The 27,493-nt window shown below is 38.8% G+C and overlaps 1 protein-coding gene across 1 annotated transcript; it reads right to left on the bottom strand.

Moving 5' to 3' along the window:
* Window positions 1–305: 305 nt before the first annotated feature.
* evi5l (ecotropic viral integration site 5 like) lies at window positions 306–27,386 on the bottom strand. The gene is made up of 20 exons (XM_079462450.1): window positions 26,938–27,386; window positions 16,593–16,944; window positions 14,761–14,950; window positions 14,254–14,478; window positions 14,103–14,177; window positions 13,859–13,984; window positions 13,529–13,672; window positions 13,242–13,331; window positions 12,938–13,035; window positions 12,790–12,850; window positions 11,054–11,107; window positions 10,566–10,598; window positions 9,904–10,044; window positions 8,060–8,176; window positions 7,815–7,955; window positions 5,394–5,555; window positions 4,953–5,099; window positions 4,524–4,619; window positions 4,343–4,438; window positions 306–1,247 (listed from the first exon to the last, which is right to left on the bottom strand). Exons 2-20 carry the CDS (start codon window positions 16,832–16,834, stop codon window positions 945–947), a joined length of 2,541 nt encoding a protein of 846 aa, XP_079318576.1. The 5' UTR covers window positions 16,835–16,944; window positions 26,938–27,386; the 3' UTR covers window positions 306–944.
* Between the last annotated feature and the right edge of the window lie 107 nt (window positions 27,387–27,493).

Raw genomic sequence — 27,493 nt, 5'->3', positions numbered from 1 at the left:
TAAAAGTTTGTGTTTACATAAGTCTGTGTACTGCATATTAACTTTGTATTTACAAACATATACATTTATATATTTAAAAAAATGTATACATTTTTATATATAATTAAAATGATATATAAATATGAATCCATCCATGGAAATATTCGCAAAATATATACATGTATGTGTGTGTTTATAAATACAAAATAAATATGCACAATCGACAGACATATATTATGTAAACACAAATTTTCATTCTGGTAAATCCCCTAACAGGGTCAAAAATGAACACTCGTCAGATTCTAGTAAAAACTGAGTTTGGGTTCGGTTAGTAAATGAAACCAGCTTGCTGGTAACTTTATAAGGAACTGCAACATAAAACATGTCCAGGTTGAACTGCAAGAACATGTCTGATGGGGCAAAGTGACACGTGCAATGGAAATCAAAGACACAAACATTGAGTCGAGTCTTCTAAGAACTTCAAGCCAAGAAGAGATTTTAACCTCTAGGTTTACCAAGAGTAACATAATATAATACAAATGAGAAAGAAAATCTGAGTTGTGAAAAGTGCAGTTTCAAAAGAGAAACAAGAAAAGAATATAAAAAAAAAACATTTGGGACCTAAACGTATTTTTCACCGAAAAATATTACCCACCTGCACACAAACACACTAAAAGATATGTTGTGGACCCTGTTCATGCATGTGCATGTGGAATCGGATGTTTTGTAGGGGTAAATAATTTAAGATGTACACGTGGTCACTAAATGACAAAAGAAAGAGAGAATGAGATGAGTGAGTGTGTAGTATGTGGCGCTATGCATCGGTTTCCTGCCGTACCTCTGACAGAATTTGGGTAAATGTATCTGTCTCTCTCTCGCACGCAATGCATGAGTGCTCTGCTATGCGGTCTATTCTCGTCTCTTTCAATGCATTCACGTCTTCTTGCCCACCCATTCAGTGAATCTCAATCTTCCAGTCCTTCGGCGCACACCATGCCCGGGTAAAGCTGCTGCTGGTTGGCAAGAGGGTCTTGGCAGGAATTCTCGAGTTGATTCCGTTCCTCACCGTCGCTGTCCGTGCTACCCTGACTGTCCAAACGGGGCGACGAGTGGTGTGGGTACAGGGCACTCACAGGCAAATGGCCATGAAGAGGGTCCTCATCCGAGCTGGGATAATCGCCCTCCGCGGACGCTGGGCTGGCCAAACACAGGTCCTGGAAAACGCCAGTATTCTGGAACTTGGAGGGCTGTCCACGCAGCTGCCTGATCTAAAATGTTAAAGAGAAGGGGTTGAGAAGGTTTCAATAAGTACAGCTTGGTTGAAAGCAGCCCATCCACCACTGAACTACAAAACAAACATTTTGATTGTGATAATTTCATTATAGTTAGATATTACACATTTTTGTCTGTCTGCTTGTTTGGCATAGCTGTTTTTTGGGTGTGTGTATCGTATGTGTACTTTACTGTCAATAAAAAAAAAAATTTAATAATAATAATTAAAACTTTTAAAAGTCATAATAGTAACAATAATGTGATTTCTACTAATAACAATACATTTATCAAAGATAATAAACAAAAATAAATAATATATAAAGAAAATAATTATGACTCGATAGGATATCTATCCGTCTCATATTTAGCTCCATTTCTTTTATAATTTTAACATGTCTGCAGCACTTTTTACACATTTGTATGTCTAGGTCTGTATGTGCATCTGTACGTGAACAGTGGATTTTCTTGCGTGACAGCAATGGACCACAAATTTTTGCTCTCATTTCAGATATTCCCTTTTGAGTCAGTGAGCACAAGCCAGTGTGTTTGCGTGTTCTGACATTCGTGAGAGCGCCTAAAACAGGTATTATGCTAAAATCTCAGATCTGGAACGTCATGGGTTTCCCATTAAGTGCTTTAGCAATTTGCGAGTGTGGGAGGGGCTGTGGTTAACCAATGGAAAAGCTTCCTGAGACAACAATCTACACAGGCCCCACCTCTCACTTCCTCTGTCTGGTTGATCTCGTTTCAGCCAAACCACAGAGCAAAAGTCAGTGCACAGCACTTCCGAATTAGGACATCACCGAGATTTTTTAAGTGCACGTTGACGGCAGGCACCTTGAAAAAATAAATTTCAACAGCCTGTTGCAATGAGACACCCTTTACGAAATATAAATAATCAAGTGTGAAATTTTTTAACCCAACACGAAGAAACAACTAGAAGACTTTTAAGTACGCCCCCCCAAAATATTCAACCAATGTTATGCTATCAAAACATTGTTCTGTATGTTTGAGCATCCCAACAAGCACAACATAAGAATTATCCATTTGTTCCATCAATCATAGACAGGAAATGAAACTTCGCTCATTATATTTGCGATTATCATTATACTTTGCTTCCTTTTTCAGCGATTAAAAACAGATCGCACTACAGATCGGTGACCTGATTCAGGGTCAGAATACCATCACACGTAACGCGCTGATGTAAAATCGGTCCTTTGAAAGTGCCCACAGTACAGCTCAGTGATTACAGTAACCCTGAAACTGGGGCAAATACGCTTCACGTTTGTATGTAAACACAGGCTCAGAAATCGATCGTGAGGAGAAAAATCTAAACGAAAAGAGGGAGAAAACGAGAGCTTGATACGCAAACAGAGAGGTGAAAGGGAGAGAGAGAAATACAGAAGAAATCAAATGTCAACACACTCTCACACCCCCTGTCACGAAAGGCTTCTCTACAAATGAGCAAGATCATCAGATGAGGTGCGTGAGACGGAGCAGTGACTGGGTGCGTGGGTATACGCCACAGCATCCAACCATCAAAGCCGTCAGTGTGTGTTAGTGCATATGGGGTGGGGGGGGGGGGAATCGGGGAAAATGATTTTCGTGTGGTTTTGGCTGCGGTTAGGGAGGGTCCCAAATGTTAATAAAGTGCACTGCAATACCACTTTTAAACTGAAGCGGTCCGTTAACCCTTTCAGATTTGCTTATAAAATGATGGGGAAACATCTTTCTTTATTTCTATGGAATGCTGGGTTTATGTAGTCGTTTGGAAATGTACAAAGCACGTTTTACCGAAAATAATTTGGTAACACATGGTTTGTTTTTCATCTCATTACATCACAGACTGCCATGCAGACTCAAAGATTGAGGAAGATAGCACTTGCATACTAGGGTGTTCAAACCATCCAAAATAAATTTCACCACTTAATTTTAAACAGAGATGAACAAATCCTGGTTAAAAGCTTTAACTTGTATTTAAGTCGTCATATGCGATTCATTTTGGCCGCCATGATGGATTTGCCGGTGTAACTAAACAGCAACAGTGTTGCACTGTCATATTAAAAGGAAATAAACAGCTTGTGCATGTAAAAGTAACGTAATTGTGCTATTTTAAACCTCTTTCTGAATAATTCCTTGATCAATCTGATCATTCATAAACACATTTAACAAGCCTTGTGGGTTATGACGACGTACAAATATGACAGTTGAGCCGAATCATTATCCTCGACTGGAACAGACATAAGAGAGAAGAGTGCAGTATGGGAATCACAAGAAGGAAAGGCCACTGTAGTCGAATATTGTGTTTCTGGGGCTGTTTGCTGAGGTGTGCCTGTTCGGGACCAGACCGGACCACAATTTAGACGGGGCGCCACAATACCAATACCACGGTGTCCCTGGTCACTGGTGCCGCTAAAATAACTACTCTTCTTAGGATGTGGGCCTTTTCCGTTTAATCACAGCTGTGCTTGTAAGTACTGGATAAGAAATCTCAAATCTTGAACTTTACGCTTCTCTAAAATTATGTAAGCGTCATGGAAACTAGTAAGTTGGTATGAGCACCTATTGCATTATTGCTCTTGTATGACACATCGCTGTATTACTCCCTGAAGTCACTTTGGATAAAAGCGTCTACTCAATGACTAAATATAAAATGTATCTGTTTCTGATCATTTTCCCGCGTATTTTATTATGGATATGTGTTTTTTATTATTTAAACCCCCTCAGTAGCTGACAGATAAATCAGAGTTTTAAATAATGGAGCAACAGAATGAAAGTTAATCTAGGTTTACTGTAAAATTAAAACCTGGATCAAATGATATCTTAAATATAAACCTGATTATTTCTAGACAAGGTTTACATTTACATTTTGGCATTTGGCAGACGGTTTTATCCAAAACAACTTACATAGCATTATCCTATACATTTTACATAGGTATCTGCAGTCCCCTGGGATCGAACCCACAACCTTGCGTTGTTAACGCAATGCTCTTACAAAAACAGGTTTACAGTTTGGTGCAACAGAATGATTAGATGTAAACCTAATCCTTGTCAGTGCGACCCACCCTCAGTGTGTGTTTGTGACGCTCACCTCGTTCTTGAGTTCAGAGATCTGCTGTCTCAGTTGAGTTATATACTGTCTAGAGTCCGAGTGGTTCAGCTGGCCCTGGATCAGCCCTTCCTCCTTCTGCCGGCCCAAAAAAAGACATGCTAACACATGAGAAAAATACACACGACCCTGTAAAGCGCAGACTCACTAACACTTTTCTCACCTGTATTTCAAGCTCTGCAATCTTCTGTCGGAGTTCGGCCATCGCCGCCATACTGTCAGCTTCTCTCAGCCGCACGGCCATCACCTCTTCTTTGCTCTAACAGAGAGACGTTTTTATCAACAGTTTAGGTTAAATGTCAACTATTAAATTATCATGAAACCTATTAAAAGATTATGACTTGAAACAATAAATGTTTTATGCAACAAACATAACACAATAAATTTATAGATTTGTACTGATTAAATTCCCAAAACAACAAGTACAATAAATAATAGTATATGAAGAGAAGCAAAACAAAATCCAAAAGAATATATTTAATCGTATATATTGACAGCCAGTATGTCGATTTACTCTTTAACTCTTTGAATATTACTTATACTTATTTATCTTCAATATTAAAATGTAACGTTGTGAGTGAATGTTCTGTACCTTGCAGTCAGACTCTGCCTGCTTTCTCTTCATTTCATTCATTTGACCTTGTAGTGTTTTGTTGTAGGAAAGTGCATTCTGCAGCCTCTCCTGCAGGGCGGCGCTCTCCTGCTCATGTCTACTGACTGCTTTACTATTGATCTGGTTCTGTAAAAACAGAAATAAACATCAAAGGTTTAACAGTGTGTCTAGATTACTAAACTGTGCTTTTCAACAAATTTCTTAAAGCAATATATAAAGCAAATATATAACGCAAGCATGTACTGTTCAAGATAATAATTTGGTCATAACCACACATTACTACCGAGTTTATTTGTTTGAGGTAATGGTAATACACAGCACGTATCATTAATCACACATCACCATGTCTGTGTTATTGTGGGTCTCTCAGTTAGGATATTTGTTACAATGTATAAATTGTATTGGCATTGTATTTCTTACCTGGCTCTCAAGCTGTAGGCTTTTAAGTTTGACCTCTCTGAGTTCAGCCTGAGTCTGAGCCTCACGCAGCCTCAAGCTCATCAGTTTGTCCTGCAGCTCATTCAACGCATTCTTCTTCGGAGATTCCTTCCAGTGACCTCCTCCTCCACGAGATGTGTGATGCTGGGATAGTGAGTTCAGTAAGGTTAAGAAGAGTTTAGAAGATCTTGTGTAGAGTACATTGAGCAAGTTTAGAGTTCATCAGAGTTTGTGTTGAGTTCAGGGGGATTGTGTGAATTTCAGTGGTGTTGTGTAGAGTTCAGTGGGGTTGTGCGGTGTTCAGTGGTGTTGTGTAGAGTTCAGTGGTGTTGTGTAGAGTTCAGTGGGATTGTGCAGTGTTCAGTGGTGTTGTGTAGAGTTCAGTGGGGTTGTGCGGTGTTCAGTGGTGTTGTGTAGAGTTCAGTGGGGTTGTGCGGTGTTCAGTGGTGTTGTGTAGAGTTCAGTGGTGTTGTGTAGAGTTCAGTGGGATTGTGCAGTGTTCAGTGGTGTTGTGTGAAGTTCAGTGGGGTTGTGCGGTGTTCAGTGGTGTTGTGTAGAGTTCAGTGGTGTTGTGTAGAGTTCAGTGGGATTGTGCAGTGTTCAGTGGTGTTGTGTAGAGTTCAGTGGGATTGTGCAGTGTTCAGTGGTGTTGTGCAGTGTTCAGTGGTGTTGTGCAGTGTTCAGTGGTGTTGTGTTGAGTTCAGTGGTGTTGTGCAGTGTTCAGTGGTGTTGTATAGAGTTCAGTGGGATTGTGCAGTGTTCAGTGGTGTTGTATAGAGTTCAGTGGGATTGTGCAGTGTTCAGTGGTGTTGTGTTGAGTTCAGTGGGATTGAGCAGAGTTCAGTGGTGTTGTGTAGAGTTCAGTGGTATTGTGCAGTGTTCAGTGGTGTTGTGTTGAGTTCAGTGGTGTTGTGCAGTGTTCAGTGGTGTTGTGTAGAGTTCAGTGGTGTTGTGTAGAGTTCAGTGGGATTGTGCAGTGTTCAGTGGTGTTGTGTAGAGTTCAGTGGTGTTGTGCAGTGTTCAGTGGTGTTGTGTTGAGTTCAGTGGTGTTGTGTAGAGTTCAGTGGTGTTGTGTAGAGTTCAGTGGGATTGTGTAGAGTTCAGTGGTGTTGTGCAGTGTTCAGTGGTGTTGTGTTGAGTTCAGTGGTGTTGTGCAGTGTTCAGTGGTGTTGTATAGAGTTCAGTGGGATTGTGCAGTGTTCAGTGGTGTTGTATAGAGTTCAGTGGGATTGTGCAGTGTTCAGTGGTGTTGTGTTGAGTTCAGTGGGATTGAGCAGAGTTCAGTGGTGTTGTATAGAGTTCAGTGGGATTGTGCAGTGTTCAGTGGTGTTGTGCAGTGTTCAGTGGTGTTGTATAGAGTTCAGTGGGATTGAGCAGTGTTCAGTGGTGTTGTGCAGTGTTCAGTGGTGTTGTGCAGTGTTCAGTGGGATTGTGCAGTGTTCAGTGGTGTTGTGTTGAGTTCAGTGGGATTGTGCAGTGTTCAGTGATGTTGTGTTGAGTTCCGTGGGATTGTGCAGTGTTCAGTGGTGTTGTGCAGTGTTCAGTGGTGTTGTGTTGAGTTCAGTGGGATTGTGTTGAGTTCAGTGGGATTGTGCAGTGTTCAGTGGTGTTGTGTTGAGTTCAGTGGGATTGTGCAGTGTTCAGTGGTGTTGTGTTGAGTTCAGTGGTGTTGTATAGAGTTCAGTGGGATTGTGCAGTGTTCAGTGGTGTTGTGTTGAGTTCAGTGGGATTGTGCAGTGTTCAGTGGTGTTGTGTTGAGTTCAGTGGGATTGTGCAGTGTTCAGTGGTGTTGTGTTGAGTTCAGTGGGATTGTGCAGTGTTCAGTGGTGTTGTGTTGAGTTCAGTGGGATTGTGCAGTGTTCAGTGGTGTTGTGTTGAGTTCAGTGGGATTGTGCAGTGTTCAGTGGTGTTGTGTTGAGTTCAGTGGGATTGTGCAGTGTTCAGTGGTGTTGTGTTGAGTTCAGTGGGATTGTGCAGTGTTCAGTGGTGTTGTGTTGAGTTCAGTGGGATTGTGCAGTGTTCAGTGGTGTTGTGTAGAGTTCAGTGGTGTTGTGTAGAGTTCAGTGGTGTTGTGTTGAGTTCAGTGGTGTTGTATAGAGTTCAGTGGGATTGTGCAGTGTTCAGTGGTGTTGTGTTGAGTTCAGTGGGATTGTGCAGTGTTCAGTGGTGTTGTGTTGAGTTCAGTGGGATTGTGCAGTGTTCAGTGGTGTTGTGTTGAGTTCAGTGGGATTGTGCAGTGTTCAGTGGTGTTGTGTAGAGTTCAGTGGGATTGTGTGAAGTTCAGTGGTGTTGTGTAGAGTTCAGTGGTGTTGTGTGAAGTTCAGTGGTGTTGTGTAGAGTTCAGTGGGATTGTGCAGTGTTCAGTGGTGTTGTGTTGAGTTCAGTGGAGTTGTGTTGACGCACCTGCCAACAGTGGTTGAGATCAGTAACGGCCTCTTGCATCTCTTTGAAGGAGCGTAGAGTCTCCTGCTCTCTCAGTTTCACAAGCTTGAGCTCCTCCTGAAGCTGAGCTACATTGATTTCATCTGGCAGAGAGTTGTTCATCTGTAACACACAGAAAAACAAATGTTATTCTTCATCTCCTATTTATAACCCAATTGCCTTCCAGCCTTATCAACATTACTTCCCGAAGATTTTAAAACACACACCTTCTCCAGGTCAAGCACTTTGTCTTGCATTTCTTTCAGGGCACCGAGCAGTTCTGCCTCCTGCAGACGAGACCGTTCCAACTGAGTCTGCAGCCCGCTGACGAACTCCTCTGTATACTACAAACAGACAGAAAATGGATTTCATAGCATTTTTTTTTGTATATTTTGTCTTAAGGGTTTTACAGTTTGGGTAGGATAGGAACTGTCTGTCACAGTTTTGTGCGTTGGATTCACAGATTGACCCTGCAGAGCATGATCTTTCGACCTCTTCACAAAACAAGATTTAGGATGGTATCACCTCAATATGTGTTTCTGTTAATTTTGGTGTTCTTTATCACTGAAAGCGGCGGTGTTGATCTGAGTATGCTGTTGCTGTGTGAACATACTGTGGCCTACCAGAGGGGGCTGTGGGCTGGCCTGGAGACTCGTGTGAACGCTGGTTCCCACGGACTTTGACATCCTTTTGTCTTACCTCCATGCAGTCTTTTCAGTCAAATTGTCATGCTCGTTTTACTCAGATGTTTCAAGACACTCATTCTAGAGTCATCAGTGCACTGGAAATGTGTTTTAGAAAGTAAAGGACCTACCTAGAGGTCAAACCGCTTTCTTTTTTTATGTGACAGGATAGACTGCGCCGCACCGGAAACAAACGTGAGACACACAACAACATGAAGTACTGCTAATAATCCAGATCAGCTTGTTTGATACAGGTTATTAAGTTAAAACGGCACATTGGAGTATGTGTGAATCCAGAAATGAACACCTTTAGTTGCTTAAAACTGTGTCAACCACTTCGAGGTCCTAAATAAACCAGATGGATTACATTTAGGTCAAAATAAGAGGTCTAAAATTTCACACCTTAATAAAAAAATGTAAAGTCAAAGGCGCAGAGGTGTGTACGCTTGTTTAGCTGACATCATCACGGGACAGTGGTCTGTCCGTAGCGCACATCAGCCGTGACAAGATAAGTGTGAAACATTTCATGTTCACAACTCGCACGAACACACACCACACCCCGTTATCTCACACCTAAACAAAAAAAATCTCCAAAATACCCCATGTCAAGAGAGTGGCGCCTGTTCTTATCTTATTAACTGTTGACACAAGATTTTCAAATCGAATAATGTGTTAGAACAGTCAGTTTGGTACTGTACCCGAAGAACATGTAGTCATTTTCATACCTTCCAGAAAACAACCTGTGACCTGTCAATGACCCAGTTTGTGTAGTTAAGGGTACTTTTTCAGTGGGAAAGTAAGTCTTTTGACCAAGAAAAGTCTGTGAACATGTGTAAAGCGAACACAATGAGCATAAGCATAAATACAAAAAAAGCAAAAGCGTTATGTTAAGTTTATCATTTTAAATAATCTCTTAATACAAGTTCTAAATATAAATCTCTTAAAGAACAAGTTATCTAACACCAGCCAAGCTGATCCACTTTTGAGGGATAGTTCACCCCAAAATAAAATAATTCTGTCATTATTCTTCCTCATCGTTTAAAAACAACAACTGTTTTGTCAGTGGAGCACAAAAGAAGATATTTTGAGAAATGTATGTGTTTTTTGTCCATACAATGAAAGTCAATGGGGGTAAGTGTTGTTTGGTTACCAACATTCTTCAGATGATCTTCTTTTGTGCTCGGCAGAAGAAACAAAGCCACAGGTTTGAAATGCCATATCAGCTGTTGTCTCAGAAGAATTGCCCAATCCTGACTGGTTGCCGACTAAAATGGTTTTGGGTTTTTTATATACAGGTCTATCACCAGTACTGACTTTGTGAAAGTAGCAGCTTGTTCGATTTTTGAATATGATTACGATTAAAAAACAAATCACCCTGTTGCTGTTACCTTGTGTTGCTGAAGTTCCTGTATGGTGTCCTGCGCCTTCTCCAAACTCTCGCTGGTGGTCGCATACTGCTGCCGAACCACGGCCAGTTCACGTTTAATAACATAGTTCTCCTCTGCCTCCTGGGCTCGTGTCACCTGACCCTGAGACAAGAAATATGGAGTGAGAAGAAATCCTGGAAAATTCTGTTTTTTTTTAGGTTTAAATTAATAAGTAATGAGAATGGCTACATGCAATGATAGAGATGAGAAACCAGGGAAGAAATCCGATTATTTTAAGAATCCCACTGATTTTTATGAATGACGATGAAAATTGGGCCTAACATGGAACCCTGATGCACACCTATGCTTCCACGTCCCACATGCAAGGCTGCAACAGCCGATGTATTGTCAGGGTTAGCTATGATTTAGGACACCCCAGGGACATAATTTCAGCCATAAAGACAAACGTGCTGTCAAGGCAGTGATGGAAAACGAGAAAACAAGTAACCATATATTTCATGCAACAAGCCCATTTTAGAAGGTGAGAAGGAGGCAGAAAAAAAGCCAGGAAGATCGAGGGATTACAGGAGAAATCGTTGACAGACGAAGAGAGAAAGCGGGCGAACAGATGATGGGAAGAAGAAGGAGGGATAAATGTGCAGCTGGTTTGACAGTTACTGTACCTGAATCAACCTGTCTGCTAATGCAGCACTCTCCTACAACACCACAGGAGAAAAGTAGGAAAGAACAGACACAGAAAGGTGAGAGAACGGGTTGAAAACAGTTACGAAGTAAAGGGAGGGAAACAATGGATAAGCAACAAAAAGAGAAAATTAAAATCCTCAAGAAACAAAACAGTCAATTAGGAACGATTGAGTGAGGAAGGATTGTAACAGTTGAACATAAGAAATAAGTGTTGAAGTGATAAGAGCACGAGGGTGTGTTTGTGGTGAAACAGAGTAAGAGATTTCAGAGAAAATTGTGGGGAAGTTTCGACAGAAGAGGGCAGAGAAAAAGAAGGGAAGATTTCAAAACTTTAACATCAAGAAAAAGACAAGGGCAGTACAGAGGACCGTCTACAGGATCTACAGGATGTTCTCTAAAATCTGCTATAGAATTCACTTATCAAAGCTACAGTATTTACTTTCATGTGTGTGTGTTGCATTCTTACTTTCTCCAGTGCTTCGATCCTCTGTTTTAGTAGTCTGTTTTCTGTACGCAGTCTCTGTTCAAACAAAAGATATCCAATGTTCAAATGACAGTAGGCGTATAGCACGTACACTGTGTGATGGTGCAAATGTAGTATTCTGGTATATAGTTGAATATCTGTCTGTATCTTTGCATTAAAGGGATAGTTCACCCACAAATGAAAATTCTGCCATCATTTACTCACCCTCAGTTTGTTCCAAACCTGTATAATTGTATTTGTTCTGCTGAACACACAGGAAGATATCTGGAAGATTGTCAAATCTCATCCCCCATTGACTCCCATTGTATTTATTTACCCTACTATGGCAGGAAATGGTGGATGAGATCCGACATTTTTCCAAATTTCTTTCTGTGTGTTTATGGTTTGGAGCCATCTAAGAGTGAGTAAATGATGACAGAATGTATTGGTTTGAGCAACTTCTGTGCTTGGACACTGGATGCGCAAGTAAGTGCCGCGAGTGTGGATGATGCACGCATTGCGTACTGGCCGCGTATCTGGAGTCAAGGCTCTCTGTCTTCGGCAAATTTAACTTATTGAGGATTCACACGGTACGTGGCAGTAGTGATTGTCCAGTTCAATTTCAAAGGGCGGCATTGCGGCAAAATGCACGCCGTTTCGTTGGCGGAGCGGATGTGGTGCACACTATCAGCCCTCGTGCATTCAAAATCCTACAACTTCCACCAACCAAATAAACTCCAAAGAAATGCATAATAAAAAACAAATCTTTATACAAGAAATACCTAAGTAATTAGGGTCTTGTTCAACTAATTCTTATTCACATGTTTTAATGTCAAGCTGTCATGTGTGAATTCAAGTCCTTGAACTGGTGTTTTTCACCTCATTTTGGCACACTGAAAGAGTTTGCTTAGTTGCATCTGGAAAGTGGAACAAAGAATTTCAGGTAGGCCCCAATTTTAGGTTAAATAAAAGGCATTAAGCTGGGGGTTCAATCTGGGCTGTTTTTATTTTCAACTGTTTGAGTGGTAGATCTTGTCTTTCATCAATTCCGAGGTCGTCGATCACGGGCTCAAAAAAAAAGGTTGGTGACCACTGCTTTAACGGAATAGTACACCCCAAAATGGTCTCCATTGACTTCACCATCATGTGAGTTCATTTTATTCCTACTATAGAAAGTCAATGGGGACCTTTTGTAGGTAAACTATTCCTTTAATTCTTATGGGCAATACTTATTCAACAGAAGTTTTTATAATAAGTGAATTATAATATAATAAAAGCTTTCCTGTAGATCAGTGGTAAGAGCATTGTGTTAACAACGAAAGGTTGTGGGTTCGATCCCAGGGGACTGCAGATACCTATGCATAAATGTATAGGATAATGCAATGTAAGTCGCTTTGGATAAAAGCGTCTGCCGAATGCGTAAATGTAAATGTCATTTATTTATTATTAGTATCTTACATACATAATTAAATCTTAAAGATATTTGAGTCGTTAACAAATATTCAGTATTTATTTTCAAACGTTTGTGCAACTGAAACAGGAAGTTCTTCTGGACGTTATTTACGTCATCCAAGAAGTCTATAAGCCAGTCTATTATACAAAAATAATTATAATGGGGAATATTAACTGCCACTCGGATATCAAATGTATTGCATAATTGTTTTCCGAGACAGTGACAAAAACATGTTTTAAACAAAATAAGTACATCAGGTTGATTTTGTTGACACCCATTTACAAACCTTAATCTCAATCTGTTCCTCCATTTCTTTGTTCTTGATTGTTGTGTACTCCTTTTCTAATCTGTTATTGAAAACAATAATCAATTCAAGATCACAACTCTTATCATGGTTTTGATAAGAAATCCCTTAATACTTGCGTATGACTTACTTTTTCATTCTCTTGGGATTGTATTTGACCTGATACGCCCGCAGGATGAGTTTATCTGGGCAGCTATCGAACTGGTGGGGAATCACCTTTTGAAAGTGCTGTGAGAGCAGATCCAGAATCAGAGTCCAAAGTTCTGACACAGTTGATGAAAATGCTTCTATTTGTAATTATTTTATTTAACAGCAAAATTCTAAATAAAATTCGAGCAGCAGAAAGATTTGGGAATTGAAGTTATATTGAACATTTTGAAATATGGTATACCCTGAGCTGGGATGACTTGAGATGTGTGCATGACCAGTCTAACCTGTGACATTCCCTCCATGTCTAACTGTATGAGGTCTGTCTGGTTGTACTGCAGTATCGCCATTCCAACTCGAAATATAATCTCCAAACCCTAAGAAAACGACACGAAGAATGTATCACATACTAACAAATACACACTATCTATACAAAGAGCCTACAAACCATAAGCAACAATCAAACACACAACTATTTATTTACAGACTTCCTATTCTTCAAATGCAATTATTATAGATAAGGGATCACCCATAAGTGGACCGCAGACCAGACATATTCACAATGTGTGCATACCTCATACATAAAGATGTCAAATATACGTGTGGCTATCGGCAGGGGCAAGAAAGTGAGGAAGAGGGTGAGAAACCAGGATGAAGCGTACATAGATGTGTGGAAACTCTGAGATCGGAAATGAACGTTCAGCTCGGGCAACTGCTCCTGATCGATCACAGAGACGAAGAAACATGAGTTACGGGTCAAAGACAATTTATATAAAAACTTCTTGTCCTCTTTGTCTCCATTTTGTAAATCTGCTGCCTCCTAGTGGACAAACATGGTATATAGACATATAAATAAATCTAAAATTTCAAATGCTATTTTTTTTTACTTCAGGTTCTTGCTCACCTGTAGCAAGTATTCAAATTGATAAATGCAGAGACCCAGCTCAGCCATGCTGGGCTTGAACAGCTCTCTAAGCCTGTATTCCTGCATCAGTCTGACAAACACACAGAAAGCCTCCTCCTCTGGCATCTATTCACACACAAACACACATTGAATAACAAATAGTGTTTATTTATGACATCTCTTTACATTACTTTCTCATCCGTCTTTCGTTCATCAGGATAAACGCAAAGCAGATGAAGCAAACCTGCATTAGTAGCAACCCAACGATGAAGGCGCTGCCTTGACAATAGCCGACCTCTCGATCCACGAGAGAATACGCCTGCGGGACAAGCACGCATATTAAGATGTCTCTTTCGGTAAATTGTTGGTAAAGTTTATATTTCTAAATGTCTTACCTTCATGACATTAAACAGAACTTCCTGTCCCAGGCTGTCCTGGCCCTTGAAGAAGTCGTGTTCGGGATACGTGCGGGCAATGTCCCTGCGTATGAGCTTCTCGCATGGAGAAGACATCTTTAAGAGTTCGGAATACTGATTCTTCACCGGCATTTCGGTGGCGTTGCATAACAGCTGCCAAACGATTGCTCGAAAATGATGAGGAATACCTTTTCTTATTAGCTCCTGCACAAAGAGAGAGAGAGAGAGAGAGAGAGAGAGAGAGAGAGAGAGAGACATGAGGGGTGAAGCAGCAAAAGACAACCCTTTCAGTTTTGTTTAAATCCACTCTGGAGCCTTCAGCCATTTAAATCTGACAATTTATTGTTAGCAATTATTAATTATACTTTTTATTTTTGATGTTATATACAATTGTAAATGTGTTATATGAATATAATAATGAAAACAATTTTAAAGAGGAATAAGAATATGAAAATGGGAGGGAGGTCCACAAAAAAAATCCATCACCTTCAGAAGTTTGTCCTTCTTTCGCCTCCACTCGTCCCACTCGTTAACAATGCGACCCCACAAGATCCAGGTGTCCTCCTCCAGATGGGACAGGTTGGAGGATGCAGATGAGCTCGAGACCAAAGAGGAACCACTATTCCTCCGAGATCCACTCATGGAGCGCATGGATTTCGAATCGGCCTCTAAAAGCCTGCATGCAAATAAATACACACATGTTTGTGTATTCAAAGGATGGTTCATTTGTAGCATCATCATGTACTTGAATATACACTGCTCTCAAGTGGAGTCAGCAATAATGTATTGACTCGAGCACATGAACAACCAGGCAAAGTCAGATTTATGGGTGGAAAACTGTTACCAATGGTAATAAACAATGTAGCAAAGTCATTGCACTGTTACATTATTTAACATTTTAATTTTACATATTTTTTAATTTTTTAATCATTTTGTTCAATTAATATTTTTATTCAGTCCCTGAAATACGTGGACTATACTATTTAACCAATAAAAATTACTACAAGTGTGTTTATGTTTTATAGAGACCACCTCGGATGACGTAAACAACGCTGATACAACGCAGAAGAACTTCCAGTTTCAGTTTTTTTAAACTGCACAACAGCTTGAACAAAATACAACAAACAGAACATTTATAACCAAATCAAAATGTTAAATGTGCATTTTTTATATGTAATTATATATGTAAGATCTCAAATAAAAGACAATAAAACCGGAAGTGCTTCAGGACCAGTGTTAACATCTTACGAAGTGGTCTATATTCCAGATGCTCGTAATTTTCCTTTGCAAAAGTTGCCGGTGATTTTCTGGAATCTGTCCGTGCGTTCACATATCCCGCAAAGATCCTGTAAAGACATGTGAGGTAATATACTGCAATGTAGTGTTATGTGCATTTCTTTAGTCGTGATTGTCGAAATTGGGCTGTTCACGGTAAAGGATATTTCCTTTGGTGTTTTTAGGTGGCCTAATAGCGCAATTTGCTATTATTACTTTGTAATTAGGTTAGTAAGCGATCAAGTTTATTGAAGCGCTGTGTATTTTCGTGTTGATAGTTTTGATAAAAACAATTTCAAGTTTAATCTACGTTTAGAAGCAGACAATGCTATTCAATTCTTATGATCATAAGTTTGGTGATTACGACTCTTGCATTCATCCGTGATTTAGCTAAAGACGAATAGTATTTTTTAGTTATCGGTTAACTAACGAACATAAATTACTCGCTTAACTAAATTTGTTTTTATAGCCAAATTATTTACGATTTTTTATAGATGTGTGTCAAGATAGATAGTTGTTACAGGAAGGAAGTGCATTTTCAGATTTTAACAAAAGATTTTAAGGGGAAGACACATTTTTAAAAGAAAATTTTAAACTATTTTCAATAAACGCTGCAATATTTCATGAAAGATTCACAGGAAATTTACTGGCAGCTTTGAGTGGTAGCTATGGCTACGTTGATCCGTGTGGTAGTCTCTGGACAAAGAGCCCATCCATTATAACATTATGGTCTGCAGACATGGCTCGGGTCCTTCTTTAAATACAAATGTATGTCAAGTTTCATTGACAACTGCTGCTACAGGGGTTGCTAGACAACCACCACAAATCATTAATAGCTGTTGCAGAAAGTGCAGATCTGCGGCTTTGAGGTTCACACTATAGCACTCACATATCGACTAATAAACCAGGTGCAGACCCCGTTCCTAAATCTTAACCTTTTCACATCTACATGCATGCGCACTTTGATTCTGATTTGACATTGCAGACAGTCTGCCTCTGATGTCTTCGTCAAACCTTCTGTGTATATGATGCACTAGTTTTACCTGTTCTGCTCCTCCAGTTTAGCCAGAAGCTCAAGCTCATCTGGACTGAGGTTTTCTGAATCAGCCGGGGAGGCTGCCGGCGCAGAGAGCGCAGCATCATGGGAACTCGAGTCTGGACTGAGCACCGGACTGCCGACAAATGGGGGGTCGGTTTCCAACCCCGGAGGTGATGAGAGATCCTCGAGCCGGACAGAAGCTACCACGCCTCCCTCTCTCTCCGGACTGCTGCTAGGGCTTGACATGACAGACGAGCAAGCGGGATGCAGGAAGTGGAGAGATGCTGCAGGGGTGTCACGCTGTGGACGTGAACGGGCCTTCCTGAAGAGGGAGTGTTTATCAGTCCCGGGACAGTCTGTGGACATGAGAGACGTACTGTCAGACTAGGCATTTTTCAAGAAGATTATGGAATATTTAATTCTGTGTATTCTGAATGAGTTTGCCCAAATCATGCTAAAAATGTCAACAGGTTTCAGTGAGGGTCCGGTTTAAGGTTTATATAATCTTTGTTTAAAAAAAACATCACTGATGTAAGTCTGTGTGCGTGATGCTGTATGAACAGAAGATGAAGAATGACCGCGACACTTATGTGATGTGATGTGTGTGTTACAACAACAAAACAAGATCTATCTGTGTTCTACAACAAACCATACAAACAGAGCAGCTAACCCACAGTGAAGGCAGCACTCCTATATACGAGAGAGCAGCAATGCCTGCATTATGTATAAAGTATTTGTCTTTATCTCACAGAGTTCATATGGCTGCTGATTAACCCCTTAATGCACGTCAATGTATGTTAGAGGGGGTATTTAAACAGGCAAATTAATAAAACCACTGACCTTTAAATAATAGAAAGAAAAACAAGATGGGTGATACACACACAAAACACATGTAAATAAATGTGACATCAAGAAACAAGCCAAAAAACATGCCATGGACATCTACCCCTGAAACACACATCAACCGATCATGCATGCCACCATAAAAGAGAAAATAACCCACAGCTAAAAATAAAGCCACAAATATAACCTTGTTAAACAAAGTAAACACACAAAGAGGACAATAGCAGTATTCACATCACAGAAGCAGCCCAATCAAAAGAACCATTTATAGCGCAAGAAGCCAATCCCTTGACTGGGATTGGAACACATGCACGCACACACATCACTAGTCAGACGACGCTTTGCAGCCACAATCAAACACAAATGTCCCGAATCTAACAGTGATCTCTTTGTAAAGTTATTCGCGAACATTTCGCCACGATTTCTCAGACCGTCGCATATACAATGAAAAAAGTAGCGTGCGCTGCAATGAAATGTTGAAATGATGAGAATAATAACGCATCAGCATCTATGTTATTTGAGCTATTTATATACAATACCCTTTATTCAAATAAGAAATGGTAATTTGTAACCTGTTTCCCATTTTATTTATTTGTCAGGGGTACGTTAAACTAAACTACCTATACATCTAAATTGTCTCCTGACCATCAAAAAGACCCGAAATTGGTTAATTGAGGATAAAATGAAAAACATAGAATGGCATAAATCTTATTTTTGCGTCTCTTAGTCAGTGATGACAATAACAGCATTGTCTGTCTGCCGTACGTCTCTCCTCCTGATGAGCGGCACAATTGTGGTTATTGTAGCAGCAAGCACAGTGTCAATCAAGCAACCCATCAGTGTTTCAGGCCAAACCTTTAAACCTCAATCTACAGGCACATGAACATACCAAGAAAAATAAACTGACACTCCAGGGATATAACAATATAAAAATATCACTGTACAATAACACCTCGGTATAAAGTCCACTGTACGATATTCAGTGCAATATTTTGAATGACGATCAAGTAACGTTGGTAACGTGCCATGAGCATCTTCTTTTCATCGTTTCATACAGTCGTGTGAGCATGATTATTTTTGAGACAATTATGTTTTGCAATAACACAATAAGATATCGGTAATATTGTTACATCCCTACTAGTCTCAGAAATGCATGAATGCTCATGACTTGTTTTGTGAAAACATCATATGAGTTCAGAAAAGCATGAGGGAAAAACAATCTTACTAGACCATACGAATTGAAATTTCAAAATGGAAAAACAAAATCTTTATAAAAATGACTTTTGTCTGCATCATATGCCCGTGTCTGGAAAACGTCTAAAATGCATTTCTACATCTGTGGTACATTAAGTGGATGTACACTGAGAGGCAAAGAACTTAAGTAGGAACGAGTCATAATAGGTGACTAACAGGCTAGTCAACCAAACGGTAAGTGAGGTGAACCTGAGACCTACCATTACATTTGGGAGGCACCCGCCCCTCCCGCCCCCTTGAAGGTCAAGTTAATAAAAAACTTTATGTAGCGTCAGATCACAAGAGAAGTAATTTAAGGTTACCTTTCCTATATAACATGTCTATACCTTGTTCTCTTATTAAACCTACTAACTTATTAAACCTACTACTTGTAAGTCGCTTTGGATAAAAGCGTCTGCCAAATGAATAAATGAAGTTGCATTATGTTCGTTATCTTGGTGAAAATGGCAACATTCGCTGACAAAGCAACAGTCCAGTTACCACCGGATGACAGGTTTTAACCCAGTTTATCCTTCGTTTCATCCGGACCGCAAGACATAATGAACCATTAAATAAATCAGACTATTTCTGTGGTTTAAATTGAACAGCGCATCTACATAACTGAGATGTACACATCATGCGCACTCGTGTACATTTATGTGAATTATATTTTTCCGCTATATCTTTGTATATTTTTATTTAGCGCCAAACGCGCTTCATTTGAACACATTCCCCTTCGTGAGCGCTGCTTCTCCCACCAAAGACACATCGCATATAAAATACCTGCAGACACCACGAGTGGTACATAAATGCCGGTAAATAAATGGACACTTTTCTGTAACGCTTAAGTAAACGAAAATGCAGCAGTAATAAAGTATTTTTAGCTGTCAGTCAGTTTACTGTTTGCTATAGACTGTAGGTTTGTGACAGATTATAAACCATAATGTCTTGTATCTACATAGCATTTATGATATTAATAGCATGAATAACCAGCATGTTAAGAGCATGTTTTCATGTTTGAATTAGAAAGAATATTTAGAATCAGTTCTTATGGAAAGGGTGTTAGTAACTTTGTACTCCTGCTCACGATACATTCATTTCAGTTGTTACATTTTGTTGTCAGTTTTTAAATATTAAAAAAGACCACTAGGACTTCGCTTCAGGACCAGGGCCTACAACACATTTTCTCAGATACCAGACCTTCTATGTTTCATATTGACCGTGGCTATCGGTACAAGTAAATGGCGCGATGAAACATTCGAGTGATTGATTTAACATTATTTATTTAAAAAAGTATTGTCTGGACCTCCGCCGCTAAAAAATATAGAGACCCCACCCCCCCAAAGCCGTGAACCTAGGGGGAAACACTGATTATAATCCCCCATTGACTTTGTATAGTAAATTTTATTTCTTCTATGGAAAGTCAAGTGGGGCTTATTTAAAAGTGAACTACTATAGAGAAATAGATGAGTGACTATTTTTTATTTGATACTATTTTGAGTTATTTTTCGTTCTCTGAATTTTAAAAGGATAGCTCATCAAATAAAGTTATTAATAGCTTAACAGAAAAATTGGGTCTTGTGACAAATAGTCATATAAGCGTTTCGACACGAGTTGAAAACCAATGAGATATTTAATGATCTGCTATCATATTTGAATTTAACAATTAGATTTTCCATCTCAGTTTTGCTAAATATGCCAAAATATTGCTTGGTTTCGCACAAATCTATTGTTTTGCTTGTTTTGGAGTCATCTGAATTACTTTAACGGTGGATGTATGTCACCCCTGGCTCCAGGCTATCACGTGAGCAGTGATGTCGAAAGCAGCATAAAGAGAAAACATAATTCTGTCCTGTGATCTTCCCAGGGGGAACAGACTGGTCAGGCAAATCAGCATTGTCAAAAGATTATTTCCCAGCTCTGTAACCAGATGAAGGAGAACATCAATTAGGGGTGTAACCAGGGACAGACTTCGTAGGATGGGGGCCCCTGGGCTTGAGTTGTTTTCGGCGCCCCTGTACTTTTTAAAATGATGTGTTTGTTAGCATTAGTAAATGTATTATGTCTCCAATGACTAACAATGACACTTGTTATGGTTTACACGTTTATAATGCTTGTTTTGACAGTGGGAACCACAAGTAGTGCGTTTATAGTGTGTAAGTAGTTTCAAACATACTTTAATGTAAAATCCAATCAACAATATCATGGGGACTAATATCGTTTTTCGACATAATCATACAGCCCTACCATTATGTATTTTAAAATTACAATAAAACTTGTTAATTCATAATAAGAAAACTACTAAAAAGTAACAAATGTGTGTGTTTTCCCTGTATTTCTGGAGGATCTTGAGAAATTATACATCTTGGATCTAAAGTTTGGGGACCACTGCATTAACATGAAACCAACAATGAGTAAAGTGTTACAAATATATTAGTATTCTATTGCAATTCCATCAGTAAAGCATATGAAAGATCTTCATTGTGAGTTTGAAATGCACTTTAAAATTGTATTCATAATAATGAGATGAAACGTCTTATTATGGTTTAAATACTTTCATAATAATGAGATGGGTCCATCGTTTTGTAAAGTCTAGTTAACTGAGACAGAATACAAGACAATACAGAAAATAATAGACTGAATGGATGCTTGGAAGATGAGGGAAAAGGTCACGTATTTTGGAATAAGATAAATTTATAAGATTTTTATATATATAACTTTTTTATATAGTTATATATGTTAATTTACATATATTTTTTTAGATAGAATGTTTAATAATAACTACAATGTTGCATTAATATGATGGATATATATTGTCATTAATGACTATCCATACATAATTTTGCACTTCAGTTTACTATATAACGTTTAATGTAACGTTTTAGACGATGTATGTACAATAAACATTGTGGAACATAAGATAATATAAAAGCTACAGTTATAGTTAAAATCGGATGACAAGTATGTAAAACTACTAAAAACCAACTGGTTAATATATATTGTAATTTGAGCAGCAACAGGCTACTTAATGAGTGCGTTTACATGCACAGTCTTACTCCGATTATGCTTAATACGGTGATAACAAGTAAGGGCATGTGAACGCGTAAAATTATTATTTTTTGTTTTATAGGGGAAATAAAAAGGCGTAAGCAAAACCCGCTCGGCAGAGATAGTTTTTTGCCCATTATTCCGATTTCGCGCTGCGAACTCATACAGTTGATGTAAAAACGTCCAAATGAAAATCTATTGTTGCATATGCTGGTTCTGTGGAAATAAGAAGAGGTATACAAATACAGCTTCTGAGCGTTTTCCCGCTGCATTTTAATTACTAAACAGACTATCGCTGGTGACATCACTGCACGCAAGAAACCTGGCAGGGTCTCAAACTTCTATTTAAACGCTGTTTTCTGCGTAGACGGTTTATTACAGGTGAAAACTGATTTATTTTATAAGCTGATTTTGGATAGATATTCGTTTATCGTCTCATTCGTTTATCCCAATCAGGATCCGAAACTTTACACTTCATATAAAATATGATCAAGTACTCGGACAAGTGAATGACTAATGTACTTGTCCAAAGACAACCACATGGCAATGCCTAATGTCAAGCCCTGCTTGAATATAATTTTTTTCACAGATTTCTTTGTGTTGATATTTGGTTTCTATCAGTTAAAATAAACCTACCATAAAAATTGTAGACCCTTCATTTCTTTGTAAGCAGGCAAACTTACAAAATCAGCAGGGGATCAAATAATGATTTCCCCCACTGTACATCAACAATGTTTTGCTAATAGCAGTAAGTGAATGATCATGATGACAGAAAGACAGTACTGTACTGTATTTAAACTGTAAGCAGTGTGCAGTTTAAGTGGTTTATCATTTATCGGCTATAATATATCGGCCTGATTTTATTATCAGGCTTACACTTTATATTTTTAGCTTAAAATTCCGTTTTATTTGTGACAGATTATTTAAATTTGTATTGGTTTACATACACATGGTTCAATTAAATCTTGAATGTTGTCAACTCTATGTTGTCTAACAACATAACAAATGTTACTGAAAGTTGTTATATTTTGGGAAAAATATGTAATTTGAACGTCAGATACATACTTTTGTCTACAAATACTGTGATACAGTTGCAATCGGGAACACAATACCGTGTGTCGTATCGAACCGTGAGCGTATCGTTACACCCCTAACAATAACAGATACTTATCTCTTTTGATTATCCAAAACACCCAATACAACAACAGTCTTGGCCTTTATACTGTTTTGTGTATTTGTGATTGCTACGTGGATCAGAAAAGCAACATGTACAAACATGCAAAAACACACCTAAATAGAAAAACACACACAGTTCTAAACAGGCATCTTAGAACAAATTGTGTCGTGCATTTGAGGCCACACCTCAAACATCACACAATAGTTTAGACTTTATTATGGAGTTTCTCTGTTCTGTGTGACATACCCCGGCCATTGAGCTTGGAGAGACGCATGAGAACACACCCTCCTCTCTACCACTGCCCTACACAAAGACAACAAATGACTCACTACACAACATGACTGAGGCGTTAACATGGTATATCCAATAATTCATGGTGGACTATACAGTATTCAAATGTTTCCATGTGGTCAGTTGCTTAAGGACTAAAATGATAAATCATTAAATATTTAGAGGAAGAAAGAATTGTTGCATTTATCTTTGTTATTGTAGCAAAAATCTTTCATGGTTTTATATGGCTTATGCAACCAAGAAGTGACTATACTGGATGTACATTAATAATTTGGCTTACAAAGTGAGGCCTTACATGATTATGAGGGCTGTCTATATCATCAGTCTTCATAATGAGCACCTGAACTATTATTCTGCATAGGAATCCCAAACAAGATCATTTCTTGACCCTTTTAAGAGAGTCATTGGCCAGGAAGAGGCCATGTTAACTTTTGCTCAAAGTTAACACATAGCACGTTACCAACACATCAAAACAATACAAAGTTTACTATACCAAAAAGACATCGTAAACTTTATTTTCTGTTCACGTAACAGAAGAAACTGCAGCAGAAAGGTTATGGGTTTGATTCCTATATAAAATGTAAAGGTTTCAAATTACTTTTAGGCAGGGCGATAGTGGCAGAAAAATTAATATCTTTTAGGCTTTAAATAATGCTAAATAAATGTCAATAATTGTGAAATTGTGAAAAGAATTTGGCCGATATCCAATATGCCGATATTTACAAAGTCATTTTAGCCGATATCGATATACTGTAAGTGAGTCTATACGATTTTTTATGATGATAGAACAAAAGGTACATCTCATTAATTTTTTTCTTTATAAATTTTACATTACTAACGTTACTTGAAGTTTGTAAAGGGAGTTTTATAGTTTGACAGCAATTAAACAGCACATAGTAATAATGTCTAATAAAACAATCACTATTTAACAAGTAGATACCAGAGAAATGATCAGAGAAATAACTTGTTTTAATGGCAATGTTCTTGTTCAAGCACAATTTCAATGTGTAATAGTGACATAAATAGGCAAAACAGACATAACTTAGTCCATGTGTGTTGGGACAACATGAATCATTTTCATTGACTAACTAAAACTAAACAGCAGATTGAGTTTACCAGCATACTCTGCTCTTATGACTGGATTTAGAAATTATTAAAGTTCTATTGTATTTGTGTTTTTGGGCAGATAAGGAGACTTATCTGACTTAAAGTGTTTACTCCAAATACACTACAAGTCAGCATCAACTACTAGAGACATGAATGTAAATGAGACCTGAAAATACACTGTATACATATAAAGTCCAACATGAGCAGCATGAAATGCATCCAGAGAAATACAAGCACAAATGCCTCATAACACACACAAATGTTACGACGCGTTATAGCTAATAAAATAAGGCTAATGAAAAATGTACAGAGCCGAGAAAGAAAAAAGCATCTGCTGTGTCACCAAGAGCAGCTGCAGTGAATCTAAATTAGTAAAAAAAGAAAAACCCAACAAACAGCAGCAAAGGGGCAACATAAACACAAACAAGCCTGTATGACTGTGATGGCGGACGAGCCACAGCTGCTCTGCAATAAAGTCAGTCACTATCTGTCGAAAGGCCAGTTCACAGAAATACCCATCACTATAAAAACTATAGCAACAGATCTCACCAAACAATTCTAAATTCAACGAGAATAGCTACGTCCACACCGCAACTATTATAATACAGACAATCAATATGGTTGGGATCACCTTTAGAGTAATGTTTTATCCAGCTGATAAACAATAACACATTGAAAGGCCAATTCACACTAAACCTGATCAAATTGAAAGGACTAACACATTTAAAATGTGAAAATCAGTGTACAAGCGTAGAAAAAACATAACATTATCATCAGTTGATGTGGACGCTATAATATAGTACATAATACAGTTTATGGTGATATTTGGTGGCACGATAGCTCTCTGAAACAATAAAAGCTTACTTTCAATAAAAATTTCCATTTTCAGAATGCCCCAACACAGCATTAATGTACTGTTAATACGAACTTCACCCTGGACTGCAAGATACACTTATTTGTATAGCAAAAATGCGGAAACTGCGCGTTAGTGCAAAAAAAAAATTGTAGAGGGTTAATTCTACCACATAAACCAACTTATATGGACAAAGAAATCATAATATAGTCAATATATATGTTTTTAATAGAAATGAACATTTTAAATCATTTTTGCTTAACGTTTTCAATGGGGCTGGTAATGTTATCCACAAGGACTAAACTTTTTTAACTTGAATTCCTGCATGCAGAATTAAAACTTAAAACATTTGCTATCCAGCACTGTTTCTGTCCAACGAGTCAAAGAGAACAAAAACGTACCTTCTTTATAATCTGGCACCCAATTTCACTAAGGAAAATTTAGATTTCTGCAATAAAATAACTGTAGGTCGTCTTATTTCATAAATAGGATATTTAGAGATGGAAACAAAAGTTTGTTTCCCAATCTCAGGTACCTATCATTCCTGATCACTTGTGTTCTGCGATGTCATCCTTTCACATTAATCACAATGATGTTATTTCAGAACAATTGGACCGTCAAGCAATTCATGACATTCTCTGATACCTCTATAGCTCACACTCCCTCTGTTTCAATGGAAACACAACATGGAAACTGTGACGATGAGGTCATTGTTACATCATTGGCACAATCATCATTTAAACAATACGTCACACAGATTTACACAGCACCTTATATGCACTGTAATGTTTTTACAGTGCTCTATTTCACGAGCAGGTAAAATGGTTCACCTTGCGATGTCATCATTTTGTCTTTAACAGACTCATCACTATCCCCACACATGTTGTTTTGTGTCAGTTGGTATAACCCAAAAGCAAAGACTAATCATTAAATACCGACTCAAAGAAGCAAACTCTCCTCCCTAACAACACATGTAATCAGACCACCCAAATGATCCCTTACAGCCAAACAATTAATTCATTAAACCGCAATTCAATACAAACTAAAATGCACATATCTGATCGGAAATATAATTTGTATTTCAGAAATACACATGGGCTTAACGCAGACAAAACGGCAATAAGGAGATATGCCTAGAAGCCATTGCAGTCGTGTGTGTAAGCTTCGAGTATCGACATATACAATAATAACAAGCTATAACAAGCTATTTTTAAGACGTTATGAATGTTATGTCGATGAATTGTCAATGCAGTTGGTTTAATGTGTGTGCAGACCGCTATATTATAATAAATCCTGTAGGCTTAAATGCAAATTCACCTTATGTCAGCGCAGGGGAAGCCACTTATTTACACTTTAACGTTAGGTGTGCAATAAATGAGTAACACATTCTTGTCGGGGTTTTAGCGATGCGATTGGTTTGATTGTGCAACGGCATAACGTTAAGAGCATCGTTTAATAGACAGTGGTCGGGTTGTGCACGTTTGTCTCAGTTAAATTACATCATGGATCGCGGTGTATGTCGGCTTTTCTTGTGAAATATAAGGGTGCGGATGATAATTTCCTCTTTGGCACAGAATAGCATCATTGCCGTCGGTCCCGTCATAAGAGCGATGCGCCGGAATTTTCCCTAGCTTTGTCCTACACCACAACCACCTCCTCCTCCTCCTCCTCACCTATCTGTCATGTCATCCCGATATACATTCTGAACCACTGACCTAATCAAATCGACGCAAATAATAAACCAGTCACCCCTGACGTCTCCGATGGATAATGCATAGATGAATGAGCAATGCCCACCTGAATTTCGGTCTCATTACTGAAGCTGCTCCGGCGCGTTCACGGATCTCGGGGCTCGCCGTGCCTCAGGCAATCGAGCACGAAAACGGCAGATGCCGAGAATCCTTTCTTGTACGACGCCGTTGGAGAACTACGGTAAGCCGGCGAGTAAACACGGCATCATATTGACGCTCGGATGCGGATGCTCATTTAGAGGAAAATTTGACTGGTCAGGGTGAGCTTCCTCAAGGAGAGCAGGAGTCGACGCCTACAAGAGAAAACACCGCCCTGGTCCCGCCCACCTCACAGACGATTAATCAAATTTAAGATCGACGTAAATAATCACATGCCTTTTTATTGCGGTTAATTGCCGATGAAAATAACCCAGAGCTGCTGGATGCTCTACTTAATGTCTCGTTCAATTAATTAAGCTTCCTGGATGCTACAACGTCAGAGGATCGCACGCGATTGACAACCGCACGACCAATAGGAGAAAGCACTGGCGTTAGAAAAATGAGTGACAACCTATTCCACCAATAGATTACTTTTCTTGACCGCATCCACAGTGGGGCAGCGG

Source organism: Barbatula barbatula (assembly GCF_947034865.1).
Source record: "Barbatula barbatula genome assembly, chromosome: 8".
NCBI classification, from domain to species: domain Eukaryota; kingdom Metazoa; phylum Chordata; class Actinopteri; order Cypriniformes; family Nemacheilidae; genus Barbatula; species Barbatula barbatula.
Note: the sequence above shows the minus strand (reverse complement) of the source record. Positions and strands in the feature narration are given on the sequence as shown.

Excerpts from the sequence above, each read along its gene's own strand:
- evi5l (XM_079462450.1), bottom strand. The coding sequence starts at position 16,834 with ATGTCAAGCCCTAGCAGCAGTCCGGAGAGAGAGGGAGGCGTGGTAGCT. Across the intron at positions 12,851-12,937 it reads AATCCCAAGAGAATGAAAAA|ATTAGAAAAGGAGTACACAA; the intron begins GTAAGTCATACG and ends TTTCAATAACAG. Across the intron at positions 5,556-7,814 it reads ATCTCAACCACTGTTGGCAG|CATCACACATCTCGTGGAGG; the intron begins GTGCGTCAACAC and ends TCACTATCCCAG.